Source organism: Pseudophryne corroboree, chromosome 10, assembly GCF_028390025.1.
Source record: "Pseudophryne corroboree isolate aPseCor3 chromosome 10, aPseCor3.hap2, whole genome shotgun sequence".
NCBI lineage: Eukaryota > Metazoa > Chordata > Amphibia > Anura > Myobatrachidae > Pseudophryne > Pseudophryne corroboree.
The window spans coordinates 319821731-319836221 of record NC_086453.1 but is presented as its reverse complement, the minus strand read 5'-3'; the positions used below and the strand labels follow the sequence as shown (position 1 = coordinate 319836221).

The following is a 14491-nucleotide window of genomic DNA, read 5'->3' as shown; positions in this document are numbered from 1 at the left end:
TAATGTGATTGACAGGAAGTGGGTGTTTCTGGGCGGAAACTGGCCGTTTTATGGGAGTGTGTGAAAAAACGCTACCGTTTCTGGGAAAAACGCGGGAGTGGCTGGAGAAACGGAGGAGTGTCTGGCCGAACGCTGGGTGTGTTTGTGACGTCAAACCAGGAACGACAAGCACTGAACTGATCGCACTGGCAGAGTAAGTCTCGAGCTACTCAGAAACTGCACAGAGAAGTCTTTTCGCAATATTGCGAATCTTTCGTTCGCAATTTTGATAAGCTAAGATTCACTCCCAGTAGGCGGCGGCTTAGCGTGTGCAAAGCTGCTAAAAGCAGCTTGCGAGCGAACAACTCGGAATGAGGGCCCCTGTCAATCACCTTGCAAACATCCGTGCGATTGGAATTTTCGCACCATCCTGTCGCTGACCGGCGATGCCCTTTGTTGTTGTCTGACGCTTGTGTGCATTGCGGTGCATACGCATGCGCAGTTATGACCTGATCGCCCGCTGTGCAAAAACGCAGCAATCAGGTCTGAATCACCCCCACAGTAAGATAGTGATACATGGTAACTATAGCTAGCTCTGTCTCTACTGCAGCACCAGCATGCAGACACAGAGAGACAGAGCTGGAACAAGTAGTTCAGCCATAGTTAGAAATGAATAAAATATAGGTAATGGTCTCAAAAGCATGCTCCATGAGCAACATCGCCTAGTGTGTCCCCCTCCCGGCTCGGGCCGCCTGACGTGGGCATACACACTGTGCAATATCAGTAGCGATATCGCACTGTGACGTCATGCCGCAGCCGGGCCATGTATGCAAATTTGGATGATGAGTCCAAATTGAGCCGCCCGGTAAGGCAACAGCAAGCCTCGTTAACAAGGCGTGGGGCCACGAATCGTTAATCGGGGGTAATTCTGACCTGATCACTAGGCTGCCTTTTACATACAGCGGGCGATCAGGTCTAAACTGCGCATACGTATGCACCACAATGCGCAGGCAGCGGCTGAGTAAGTCCTGGGCTGTGCAGACACTAGTGCACAAAATCTGTTTGTACCGCTCTGCTACACATGCATTCGCACACTTGCACAGCTAAAATACACTCCCCCTGTAGGCAGCAACTATCTGATTGCAGCAGTGCAAAAATCGCCCTCTAGCGATCAGGTCTGAATTTTAGCCCATAGTTTACTGCGTACACACTTGGCAATATAGTAAATGATATCGTTCAGGAAGGGTCAAAATGAGCAACATCGTTTACTATGGCCCTCATTCCGAGTTGATCGCTCGCTAGCTACTTTTAGCAGACGTGCAAATGCATAGTCGCCGCCCACGGGGGAGTGTATTTTAGCTTTGCAAGTGTGCGAACGCGTGTGCAGCCGAGCAGGACAAAAAAGTTTTTTGCAGTTTCTGAGTAGCTCTGGACTTACTCAGCCCTTGCGATCACTTCAGTCTTTTTGGTCCTGGAATTGACGTCAGACACACGCCCTGCAAACGCCTGGACACACCTGCATTTTTCCAAACACACCCAGAAAACGGTCAGTTGCCACCCACAAACGCCCTCTTCCTGTCAATCTCCTTGCGATCGGCTGTGAGAATGGATTCTTCATTAACTCCATCGCCCAGCTATGATCTGCTTTGTACCCGTACGATGCGCGTGCGCATTGTGGTGCATACACATGCGCAGTAGTAACCTGATCGCTGCGCTGCAAAAAATGGCAGCATGCGATTAACTCGGAATGACCCCCTATATCGACTAGTGTAATCGGCCCTTAAAACCGGGTACACACTGAGCGACCTCAGTTAATTAGCAATCAGCGATATATCACTGATTGCTTATTAGGGGAGACCGCCAGTGCATACACACTGAACGATATCGTTCTGTGACGTCATCCCCCTCACTCCCTGAACATGCAGCTCAGTGATATAGTTAACAATGGGCTGCATGTTCGGTAGATCATGGATGAACGAGAACGACCCGAGGGTGCGCGCATCGTTCATCGTTCATCCATGCACACTGGACGATATGAACGATAGAAAAAATATTGTTATCATCATTCATATCATCCAGTGTGTCACCCAGTGTGCATGTGGCTTAGAGTGGCATGCATCTGATTGGCTAGACAGAGCATGTGGAAACCAGCTTGATGGCTGATCCCCTTCAAGTCATTTAGGTTCATTCATAGTTGTTACGGCTTTACTAAAAGCAAGTTGTATTCCCCTGTGGCAGGGGTGGGGAACCTCCGGCCCACGGGCCGTATACGGCCTGCAAAGCCGTTTGTTCCTGCCCACCTGCTTGTTTGACAGCGAGACACTCCACTGCTTAGTCCGGCGGCGGCGTGTCTCAGCTGTCAGGGCAGGGAGGAGAGCGCAGCTACTATGTCCGGCAGCGGCAGGTAGGATCTCAAACCAGCCGCCGGTTCGTGAGCCAATTAGAGCTCGCGGACCAGCAGCCAATCAGGAGCCGCCGCTGCCGGTCCATGAGCTCTGATTGGCTCACGAACCGGCGGCTGGTTTGAGATCCTACCTACACGCCACCACAGCCTGACTTAGCCGCGCTTTTCTCCCTGCCCTGACCCAACAGCTGAGTCAAGCAGCGGTGAATGGTCTGGCACTGTGGGGGCATTTGTGTATCTGGCACTGTGAGGGGCATTTGTATATATGGCACTGTGGGGGCATTTGTGTATCTGGCACTGTGGAAGCATTTGTGTATCTGGCACTGTGGGGGCATTTGTGTATCTGGCACTGTGGGGGCATTTGTGTATCTGGCACTGTGGAAGCATTTGTGTATCTGGCACTGTGGGGGCATTTGTGTATCTGGCACTGTGGGGGCAGTTCTGTATCTGGCACTGTGGGGCCATTTGTGTATCTGGCACTGTGGGGCCATTTGTGTATCTGGCACTGTCAGGGCATTTGTGTATCTGGCACTGTGGGGGCATTTGTGTATCTGGCACTGTGGGGGCATTTGTATATATGGCACTGTTTGGGCATTTGTGTATCTGGCACTGTGGGAGCATTTGTGTATCTGGCACTGTGGGGGCATTTGTGTATCTGGCACTGTGGGGGCACTTATGTATCTGGCACTGTGGGGCCATTTGTGTATCTGGCACTGTGGGGCCATTTGTGTATCTGGCACTGTGGGGGCATTTGTGTATCTGGCGCTGTGGGGGCATTTGTGTATCTGGCGCTGTGGGGGCACTTGTGTATCTGGCACTGTGGTGCCATTTGTATATCTGGCACTGTGGGGGCATTTGTGTATCTGGCGCTGTGGGGGCATTTGTGTATCTGGCACTGCACTGGCATATGTGTATCTGGCACTGCACTGACATATATATATATCTGGCACTGCACTATTGGGGGCATATGTGTATCACTTCCCATTTTAATTGGCCACACCCATGTGTCTGGAAAAACGCAGGCGTGTCCAAGCGTTTGCAGGGCGGGTGTCTGACGTCAATTCCGGGCCGGACAGGCTGAAGTGATTGCAAGGGCTAAGTAAGTCCAGAGCTACTCAGAAACTGCAAAAAAACGTTTCCGTCCCGCTCGGCTGCACACGCGTTCCCACACTTGCAAAGCGAAAATACACTCCCTCGTGGGCGGAATGACCCCCAATATTTATACAAGTCTATACCAATCTGCAAATGATGGGCCATCTGGGAGGTGAATGTGGACATGCGGATAAGTCTCTAGGGGCCACCAGTACAAGTTATTGGAAACACAGAATGCACCCAGATTTGCACAGTGCAGCAAAGCACGTTTTGACATGCCACAGTAATACTTAGAAGGACACATAAGAAAAAATAAACAGCACGCATGTTTACTGCAGCTCAGTTTTTTCCATTTGAAATGTTACTGGTGTTTTTGCACTAGATTTTATTTGTGTGGGGTTTTTTTTTCACATGCTTGTAGTATACACTTTGGTACTTAACGAAAGGACAAATTGAGATATAATTTTATGTTGAAACGCTCTGTGTATCCCCATATCAAGGGAAAAGGGGGCATTGGACTGCACATCCTATTTTTAAACATAATGAAAGGTGCTACCATACAAGATAAAGAAAAATGCTGATGTACATTCTATACACTAAGAATACAGATAGACAAAGTATCCCCATATCAAGTAAGGCTACATAAGCCAATTGTTGGCTGTGGTAAGCTTTTCTGTTTTCTCCTTAGAGGAAGGAAAATTCTGCACTTCTTTTTTTTCATCTCTTGGCCCAGATTTATCAAGCCTTGGAGAGTGATAAATTGCACGGTGATAAACTGTAAGCCGATCAGCTCCTAACTGTCATGTTACAGGCTGTGTTTGAAAAATGACAATTAGGAGCTGATTGGTTGGCACTTTATCACTCTCCAAGGCTTGATAAGCCGATTTGATACACAAAAAGGCGGTCATTCAGACCTGATCGCACACTACATTTTTTTGCAGCGCTGCAATCAGGTCAGAACTGCACATGCGTATGCTCCGCAATGCGCAGGCGCGTCGCCCCCCCGGCGAAGGGGATCGCCGGACAGAGACAAGTTTAACAAAGAAAGCAATCGCACGGGCGATCGTAAGAAGATTGACAGGAAGAGGCCGTTTGTAGGTGTCAACTGACCGTTTCTGGAGAGTGTCCGGAAAAACGCAGGCGTGCCCAGCCGTTTGGAGGGAGGGTTCCTGACGTCAGCTCCTGGCCGGATCATCGCAGCGGCTGAGTAAGTCCTGAGCTGTGCAGAGACTGCACAAACTTTTGTTTGTACAGCTCTCTGCACAAGCGTTCGCACCCCTGCACATCAACTACCCCCTCCCCCTGTAGGCGGCAACTACCTGATCGCAGCACTGCAAAAAACCGTCTGCGTGCGATCAGGTCTGAATCACCCCCTAAGTCTTTATTTCTTAAACATATACAGTATACAGTATGTCTGTTATTCTTTCACACATATAGGTTATTGTTCAATAAACTTGTGAAGATACAGCTTACAGTGATAGAGAAAATAGTTTTGCAGTAATACTCATATAAAACTCTAAATCAGACTTTGAAAGGTGTCTGTTAATATAAAAGGGTTACAGTGAATGAAATATATAATGCATGAGTGTATATTTGATTGCATGACAGTATATAGCATAATGTACGGTAACTGCACAAATAAACATGGGTAATACCAATGCATTTTTTTTCTGTGGCTATTAGTTTATTGGATGTAGTTCTGTACATACATGTGTCTTACCCTCTGATCACAGTAGGGGGCACTGTCTGATGGTGACATATCGTAATACGGAGTCTGTATGGGCAGCGCAATTATCTCCTCCTCTGCTTTCACAGGGTCCAGGTGTACAACCTGAGGAGGCAGTGACACACAGACACATACACATACAGGGACAGGCTGTTATTCCATCATAAACGTGGCAAGCTTTCATCTCTTCCACTCTAGCTGTAAAGTGTTAAAAAAAAAGTATCCAGAAACTGCAGATTGTCCTCTTGGTTTGTTAACTCCTTAACGACTGGCAGTATTTAATACCTGGCTGATTAGACCACATTTCAGAGTTTTTACGTGCTTGTTAAATTGAGAATAATTTTTTGACGTTCCATATGTACTGTGCATTCCAATGTATAGACCAGGCATTTCCAACCACGGTCCTCAAGGCACACCAACAGTGCAGGTTTTAGTGATATCCAGGCTTCAGCACAGATGGTTAAATCAAAATAACTGAGGTACTACTTAAGTCACCTGTGTTCAAGCAGGGATATCACTAAAACCAGGACTGTTAGTGTGCCTTGAGGACCGTGGTTGGGAAACACTGGTATAGACCATCAATAGGTTGACCCCATATGGTCGACAGGTTCAAAAGATTACCATGACGATGGTCGACACAAGTTTTTGTTCACATAAGTATTTTTTATACTTTAGCTTGATTTACTATCCACGTGAACTACGTTCGGGAATAGTAACTGTTCCGAGCGCAGCGGTCACAGAGCGAATGAAACGAGCCCGCGAGGGTATACCTTTGCAATAATTGTGACACATATGAGGAAACAGAGAAACACCCCAAAAATGTATAAAAATCTGTGTCAACCTTTTTTTTGTTTCGATCATTTCTATGTTAACCTTTTGACCCTGTCGATCTAATGCATGTCAACTATATGGGGCCGACCTAATGACCGTCTAATTACTGTAGATCCTTTTTACCACACCTGTAAGTGTATACTGTACATTAGTAATTTTCCCATTAGACATTGTTTCCTTTAGTATAGTAGCATATCGAGATAAATTTTTTTAATTTTTAATGCATTTAGGGCCTAATTCAAGGACGATTGCAAAACAACATTTTCCTCTAATGGGTAAAACCATGTGCACTGCAGGTGTGGCAGATATAACATGTGCAGAGAGAGTTAGATTTGGGTGGGTTATATTGTTTCTGTGCAGGGTAAATACCGGATGCTCTATTTTTACACTGCAATTTAGAATTCAGTTTGAACACACCACACCCAAATCTAACTCTCTCTGCACATGTTACACCTGCCCCCCCCCCCCCCCCTGCAGTGCACATGGTTTTGCTCATTAGAGGAAAATGTTGTTTTGAAATCAACCTTGAATTAGGCCCTTAATTAGATAAAACAGGCAAAATTAGCAAATGATTCCAAGCCCAGATGGCCGCAGCAGGCAGACTGGGAAACATATGTTGATGCGAGTCTGCAGCTGCAACCACCACCATCGGCTCTTACACCTTGCAGGGTGCAAGAGACCCATGCAAAATAGGCAACCCTCCTCCGTAAGCACGTCTCAGAATAGCAGGGAATTCTGTCTGCTCACCCCAATGAGACGAATGTCTTGTGTGCGTCTGCAAAGCAGCTGTCCACCTGGCATCCAGAAAACTCCCATGTGGCTGAGAGAGATGTGGCAGAGAACCGCCCATGTCAGAATTACCCAGAGATACGCAAAGTTGTATATAGTACTACTGTGCAGGCGCTAGTTGCTAATATTCGCCAGATGCTGCCTCAAAACACGGAGCAGCTTGAGACTCAGATAAATCAGTCACCGAGTAAAATCCTAGATATGTGCCCCAAAACCTAATCAACAAGTTTTATTATAGTAATACCAGCAATGAGTTTGCCAAGTATGGTGTAACAGTGCTACAGTGCTTATAACTACAGGCAGGTTTTGTGTTTTATCCTACATTTCATTTATATTTTTAATTTAGCATCATCGCTTGGAGAGAGATAAAATGAATAGAGAAAAGGCACCAGCCAATCAGCTCCTAGCTGCCATGTCACAGGCCCTGTTTGAAAAATGACAGCTAGGAGCTGGTTGGCTGGTAGTTTATAGCTTTCCATTTTATCACTCTCCAAGCCATGATGCATCAACTGGAAATCCCGTCTCATATTTCCCCTATTGTTCATGTAAACTCTGAGTGAGCCACACATAACCAGCAGCTGGCATGTCAGTCACTGGGAGACACATGTTACACTGAAACTCCCAGTCATAGCAGGGGAGATCTGAGACACATCAGCCTTCCAGCAGCCTGGAGCATGGACTTCCACAGGCTGGGGGAAATCTCTCGTGAAATCACTAATGACATGTACAGTAACAGGATATCCAGTGGCATTTGAAGGGAGATTGGAGCCTGTATACAGTGCCCTTTCCCCATATTCAGTTGCATCCCCCCACCCCCATTCCCCCGACCCCCACCACAAGAAGACCTTGGCGCAGCACCAGAGAATTTTCTAGGTTTTGTGCAGCCACCACCTTTATAGGGATGTAGTTATGTGACCGGCGAATACCGATCACGACATCCCGTCAGCTCTCAATTCCAACTGTCGGCATGCCGACTAAAACAGGGACTATTCCCACGACACCCATAGAGAGGAAAAGAAACCTGCGGCGAGCGCACCTCGACATCGAGCCCTCAGCGTGGTGAGTGCAGCAAGTCTGCAAGGGGTTTTGTTGCACCCCCCCCCCTCCGTCGGCATTCTGCGTCGGAATGCTGACCGTCGGGATCCTGGCCGCCAGTAACCCATACCCAAAGCATATCTCTGGAAAGATGGCGCCTTGGAACTCCAGTAAGGGGGGGAATGGGGACCTCATGCTCGTGTGCAATGCAACTCATTATAGATACGCCTCCAAGACGGCTAGTTTTATCACTTTGTGCTGTAGATAGTGATTGATTTGAACACTATATATAGCAATTAGTTAATTAACTGTAATTAATGGTTCCTGGTCACATGACTGAAATATAAGGGTATCAATGGCAGCTCAGCTCCATAAGGCCATACTCTGGGAAAGCTATTGTGGTGCTGTTTATAAGCAGAATCTCAGAACAAAGGCCCTTGATGGCAAAATGTGCAATTATCAACATCAGCGATGACCACTTCCAGCCTCTTGCATCGCAAGAATTCTGGATGACCTTGCCTGGCGCAGATAGGAAAAATATTCGATGTTTCTGTAATTGCGTATGCTTTTGCGATCAGCCCTCATATTGGTAATTTCTGCAATGGGCGTTTTTTCTCAATTTCTCGGTGGCAACTATTTGATTGCCCCAGCTGCTTTTTACCAGAAATTGCAATCCTTAATGCAATCTTAGGGTGTGTACACACGGTGAGATCTCTGCTATGCCCGATTTTCACTTGCGATTTCCCTTGAACTCCCCAGAGCCCAGATAGCACAGATTTTGTCTAACTTTTCTTGAGATATGGACTATGTGTGCTTACGATTTTGGCTTATGTGAGATTTTGGCTTATGTGAGATGTCATTGACATGTGAGATGAACTAGATAAGTACACCGATCTAGCAAGGATTGACTTGCCTGCACAGTCTATCTTTTCTTGCGATGCCGACCTGGCGGGACCGCGCATCGGGATCGAATCGGGATCACAAGGTGACTTTCACCTTGCGATCTGCACTAACTTTTCTTGAGATTTTGACTATATAGTCAAAATCGAAAGAAAATATCTCACCGTGTGTACACACCCTTACTGTTAGTAGTAAGGAATAAGTAAATAAAATATGTACTATTTATGTCTGTTTTCTATAGTCGCTGGAGTCTTCGGGTATGTACTTGTACCAGGGACGATTTTAGACCTTGTGGCGCCCAGAGCGAAACTTTCCGCTGGCGGCGCCCCCAAACAGGCATAACAGGGTTAGTGCACGCTGAAAAATAGGGGCGAGGCTTCATAGAAAAGGGGCGTGGCAACTGACAGGATCCACTGAGGTTTGAAAGTTAAAATACAGCAATTACTAAAAGTCGGTGTGATATTCCAAAGTTCACCCATCGGTTCCAAAACCCCTATCCTGCTGCAAAACCTACAGCAATCTGCTACAAACCTGAAAACCTGTCATGTGAACATTGGGTCAGGGAGAACACACCGGTCAGAGCCTAGTGATAGTAGCAGCTTTATCTGGGACTGGGAGACACGTGATGTTTGTCCCCATAATTAGCATCACTGCTGCGCCTGCTGGCAAAACTTTTAGGTGGGAGCTGTGGGGAGGCCACTTGTCCAAAGCCTGCCGAACGCAGAGGTCGCCCTGATGCCGTGCCGCGTACTCAGTGCGCGCCTCCTTCCTTCCTTTACGTGGCCGCTCCCACAATGCTGTGCGGTGCGCGATGACATCAGGCGCACTGCACGGCAGCATGGGAAAGAAGGAGGGAGGGTCAGCTCAGCTGCATTAACATTATATTAAACATAATGGTGCCCCAGGCACCTTGTAAGCAGACGGAAAAGCTGCAGCAGCGCCCTTATGGCAGTGGCGCCCCGGGCAAAAGTCCTGCTTGCTCGCGGCAAGAACCGCAACTGTACTGTACATATGTTTAATAGCCGTCAGTAATATTAAGTAGCTCCTCAGCCAGCCAGGATTTATTATTATTATTTACCAGTTATTTATATAGCGCACACATATTCTGCAGCGCTTTACAGAGAATATTTGGCCATTCACATCAGTCCCTGCCCCAGTGGAGCTTACAATCTATATTCCCTATCACATGTGCACACAGACACATTCACGCTAGGGTTAATTAACCTACCAGTATATTTTTTGATTGTGGGAGGAAACCGGAGTACCCAGGGGAAACCCACGCAAGTACGGGGAGAATATACAAACTCCACACAGTTAGGGCCATGGTGGGAATTGAACCCATGATCTGACTGCTGTGAGGCAGTAATGCTAACCATTACACCATCCATACTGCCCCAAATCACAGTTCAATTGCTGTGACAAGATGACGGCTCATTGAGGCCAAAGGTCATCTTTTGACCACATTTTCCATAATGCAGGATAATGATTAGATTGATTTCAATCAATTATTTTCAGGCATCATGATTATTTGGGTGCTACGCATTCCGCAGTGTGGAACAATTTGCACATTATTACAGCTTTTATGTAACGTTTACATAGAAATGTTATAGAGATATATAGTGGAATATGGGGGCAATTCAGACTGGATCACTGCAGCGGCAGCGACTGCAGTCTGAGTCCCTTTGTGGAGTGCGCGCGCGCAGTGGTCTGGACAACGCAGGCATATCCGGACCGCTGCGGGGGCGGGCCGCGGCGGCCGCGTGACATCACACACAGCCACTGCAACCCGGGACGTGGTGGGTAGCCGCCTGCCAGCGCGCAGGAGCTGCGCACACAGGGAGCTGCTCGCCAGTTGCAAAAGCATCGCCGCTGTGAGGAAATGAGAGGTCTGTGACAATTAATGTAATTATGCCTCATTTCCCGTGTGAAATATGTACTTTTTACCCCCATAGCATGTCCCTGCTCCCCCATACTGTGTTTAAATCAGCCTTAATATTGTATTGTATGCCTTGTGTTGTTATCTGTTACACTCTAGGTAATGTATTTCTGTCAGCCATAGTTTCTATTGTTTACTAACACCACAGTGGACACTCAGTGGGTGAGTCATGTAAGGTACCATTGTCCCTTTTGTTTATCCCTATTGTCCAACAGTAAGATGGCCAGACAAGGTGTCCCTCTGACTGATGTAATCACCTTGATTAGAATATCTATTGTATTCCAATGCTTTAAGATCCTAAGACAAAAGTCAAACACACCCCTGCAATATGAAGCTTCTGGAGGTATAAGTAGAGCTACTCAGAGAGCTAAAGAGAGATTCTTTGACCCTAGGCTGAGAAGTAATGTTCTGCCAGGGATCTGCTGTCAAACCGATTATATTGGATTTATCTGGGACTCTGTGTTGCTGAGAGAGATGCTCTGCTCCAAGACTAAGAAGTAATGTTCTGTCAGGAGTTTGTGGTGGGAATTGTCGTGTGGAATTGGTTTTCAGAAGTGTGCTGAAATGTTTATAACTCATTCTGTTCAATAAACCACTGTTGGTTTTTCATCTACCACAGTGCCTGAGTGATTTGGAACCCGATATCTTCACTGCGTGCGGGGGGGGGGGGGGGGGGAGTGGGCAGGGCCTGACATTCGGGGTGGACTAGCCCTGTGCTAGGCGGCCCCCCGCATGTCAGAGCAAGTGATCGTAGATGTGCTAAATTTAGCACTTCTACAATCAGATCTGCATTACCCCCTATGTCTGCTTGAAGAGGACCTGTCATCGGGGGGGGGAGCTGGGCATTTTAAATGCGTGGATAACAGATTTGGGCCCTTGCAAACCTCCTCCCGCCATTAGTCTATGTATAATTACAGTATATTCCTCCTGCCACACTTAGCATATACCCAAGATGTTGTTTGACCAGGATATTAATCAGCTTGTATATACTGTAAGCAGGTAACTGCACTGCAATCTCCATGAGGGCTCTATGTCAGGATGCTTCTGAAAGCAGCTGGAGTGTTAAGATGTTCAACCTCAAAGGAAATCAACGTTGCAAAAGAAAACCCTGTGCCGCATACAGTGTCACTTTAATATTAATCTAGATCAGTGACGATGGGATCTCAAAGAGGATCAGTGACTGAATGGTAATATTATACTCTCACAAGTTGTTACTAAAATATAAATAATGTCTTAGCGTTGAGTATGGATTATACCTCTTATCTGTTCATTTTCATTGGCCATTATTCCCATTAGTACTGTGCATGAAAGGCAACAACAGAACCATCGCTGACCAGACTACACACGGTATAAGTTCTGCAACTGCCTTTCATGTACTACTGAGAACTGCGGTGAAGGAAAGCTAAAAGCTAGGAGACATAACCTATCCTCAGCGCAGAGACATGGAGCCTGATATAGAGGTGGAAACAAAAGCACACGCAGCATCGGCTACTGGCGGAACGCCCGTCTGCTACTTTATGAAAATTCTGCAACAAAGTCCTTCCCAAGTACATCTGTGCAGCTGAATGTGGAAGGTCTGAGACGCCCACTGTCAACACCCGCAGTAATACTGATTGGTGCATCCTCATACGTTACCAGTGGTTACACCATCGATACCTGCACCAATCCTATGGCAGGTGCAGTGTCTCCATCTGCCATCTATGTGAGCAGCTGAGCGTCTGTGTACGCAGCCACTTTCATTGTCAGGCCCACGACACTCACATGACACGCCCACTGAGGGGACAATTATTGCATGCCTTTCTAGACACCTACTGGTCACTGCCCTGGAACACCCATCACTTTTCCACATCATGTCTGATACCATCCGTCTCAATCGTAACAGCGACTTTGTGTGTAGACTCTGTTAGGGAGATGTACTAATCCTTGAAAAGTGATCAATTTCATGGTGATAAAGTACTAGCCAATCAGCTCCTAACTGTCAATTTTCAAACCCAGCCTGTGACATGGCAGTTAGGAGCTGATTGCCTTGTACTTTATCACTGTGCAATTTATCTCTTTTCAAGGCTTAGTACATCTCCACCACTGTAACACATGCGCCATATGGTTTCATTGGCAAATGCAGGGGGGTTCCAGTTGCCCGGAAACCCCTTTTCCCCACAGCCTGGCCAGCAGCCACTAGATGCATTATAAAGGGGGAATGGAGCTGCTGCACATGCCCAGTGGAAGCAACTTTTCCTACCAAGTCTGCTGTGTGTGTGTCTATGGATCTGAGTGCTCAATCATCGTACCAGAGAGAGAATCTGGTCAGTGACTTACCGTGAGGATTGGGCCTGCATATGTCTGACGTACTGTGTTACATAAACTGCACTTTGTTTGGGGGAGACAATGGCTTGTTACTTGCTAATTATGCATCCTTCATGAGCTGGCAACAATCGCTTTCAAGTCAACCATTTGGAAACCCCCATCCAGAAATCCTGCATTGCCCCTGGGTTTTTAGAAATGTTTGCACATGCACAGTTGCAAACAATCACATCGTGTACATCGGCACTGGGTGCAGCTCTGAATCAGACACATGATCATCGCAATGGTTTATCATCTATCATTCATGTTATTATTGCTGATCTGGGATGTAGTTGGCATCCCGATGTTTGAAATGCCGGCGGTCTGAAGAACGGCACCAGAATCCAGACACTGTCCCAACAGCTGACATCCCGATTATAAGTATGCTGGGGGAGGGTTAGGGTTAGGCATTAGGCTGCAGGGGGGATAGTTAGGGTTAGGCTGTGGGAGGGTTAGGGATAGGCTGCAGGAAGGGTGGGTTAGGGTTAGGCACTAGGGGAAGGGTTAGGGGCGGGGGGGGGGGTTAGGGATAGGCTGTGGGAAGGGAGGGTTAGGGTTAGGCATTAAGGGGAGGTTTACACTAAGGGGAGGTTTAGGGCTAGGCTGCCGGAAGGGAGGATTAAGGTTAGGCTGTGGGAAGGGAAGTTACGGGAAGGCTGTGGGAAGGGAGTTAGGGTTAGGCAGTGGGGGGGAGGGATAGGGATAGGCTGCAGGAAGGGAGGGGTAGGCTGCAGGAAGGGAGGTTAGGGTTATGCTGTGCGAAGGGAGGTTACGGTTAGGCTGTCGGAAGGGAGTTATGGTTAGGCAGTGGTGGGGAGGGGGATAGGCTGCGGGAAGGGAGGGTTAAGCACTAAGGGGAGGTTTAGGGTTAGGCTGCAGGAAGGGAGGTTAGGGTTAGGCACTAAGGGGAGGTTTAGGGTTAGGCTGCAGGAAGGGAGGTTAGGGTTAGGTTGCAGGAAGGGAGGTTAGGGTTAGGCTGCAGGAAGGGAGGTTAGGGTTAGGCACTAAGGGGAGGTTTAGGGTTAGGCTGTCGGAAGGGAGTTAGGGTTAGGCAGTGGTGGGGAGGGGGATAGGCTGCGGGAAGGGAGGGTTAGGCACTAAGGGGAGGTTTAGGGTTAGGCTGCAGGAAGGGAGTTAGGGTTAGGCAGTGGTGGGGAGGGGGATAGGCTGCGGGAAGGGAGGGTTAGGCACTAAGGGGAGGTGTAGGGTTAGGCTGCAGGAAGGGAGTTAGGGTTAGGCAGTGGTGGTGAGGGGGATAGGCTGCGGGAAGGGAGGGTTAGGCACTAAGGGGAGGTTTAGGGTTAGGCTGCAGGAAGGGAGTTAGGGTTAGGCAGTGGTGGGGAGGGGGATAGGCTGCGGGAAGGGAGGGTTAGGCACTAAGGGGAGGTTTAGGGTTAGGCTGCAGGAAGGGAGTTAGGGTTAGGCAGTGGTGGGGAGGGGGATAGGCTGCGGGAAGGGA

At 47.8% G+C, this 14491-nt stretch overlaps 1 protein-coding gene and 1 long non-coding RNA gene across 7 annotated transcripts in view; one reads left to right on the top strand and one right to left on the bottom strand.

Annotated features, from left to right (window-relative positions):
- The window catches only part of NECTIN1 (nectin cell adhesion molecule 1), a 383707-nt gene that overhangs the window by 70159 nt on the left and 299057 nt on the right, over window positions 1–14491 (bottom strand). For 2 of the 4 annotated variants that reach the window (XM_063943510.1, XM_063943512.1), the window contains exon 8: window positions 5196–5306. The exons of 1 other annotated variant lie outside the window; for it this stretch is intronic. In XM_063943510.1, the coding sequence (XP_063799580.1) occupies window positions 5196–5306 (111 nt within the window). Of the gene's footprint in view, window positions 1–5184; window positions 5307–14491 lie in introns of all 4 variants that reach the window. One more of the 4 variants, XM_063943514.1, reaches the window with a different exon arrangement.
- LOC134966624 (uncharacterized) overlaps window positions 1–14491 on the top strand; it is a 355275-nt gene that overhangs the window by 226011 nt on the left and 114773 nt on the right. The window lies entirely within an intron of this gene.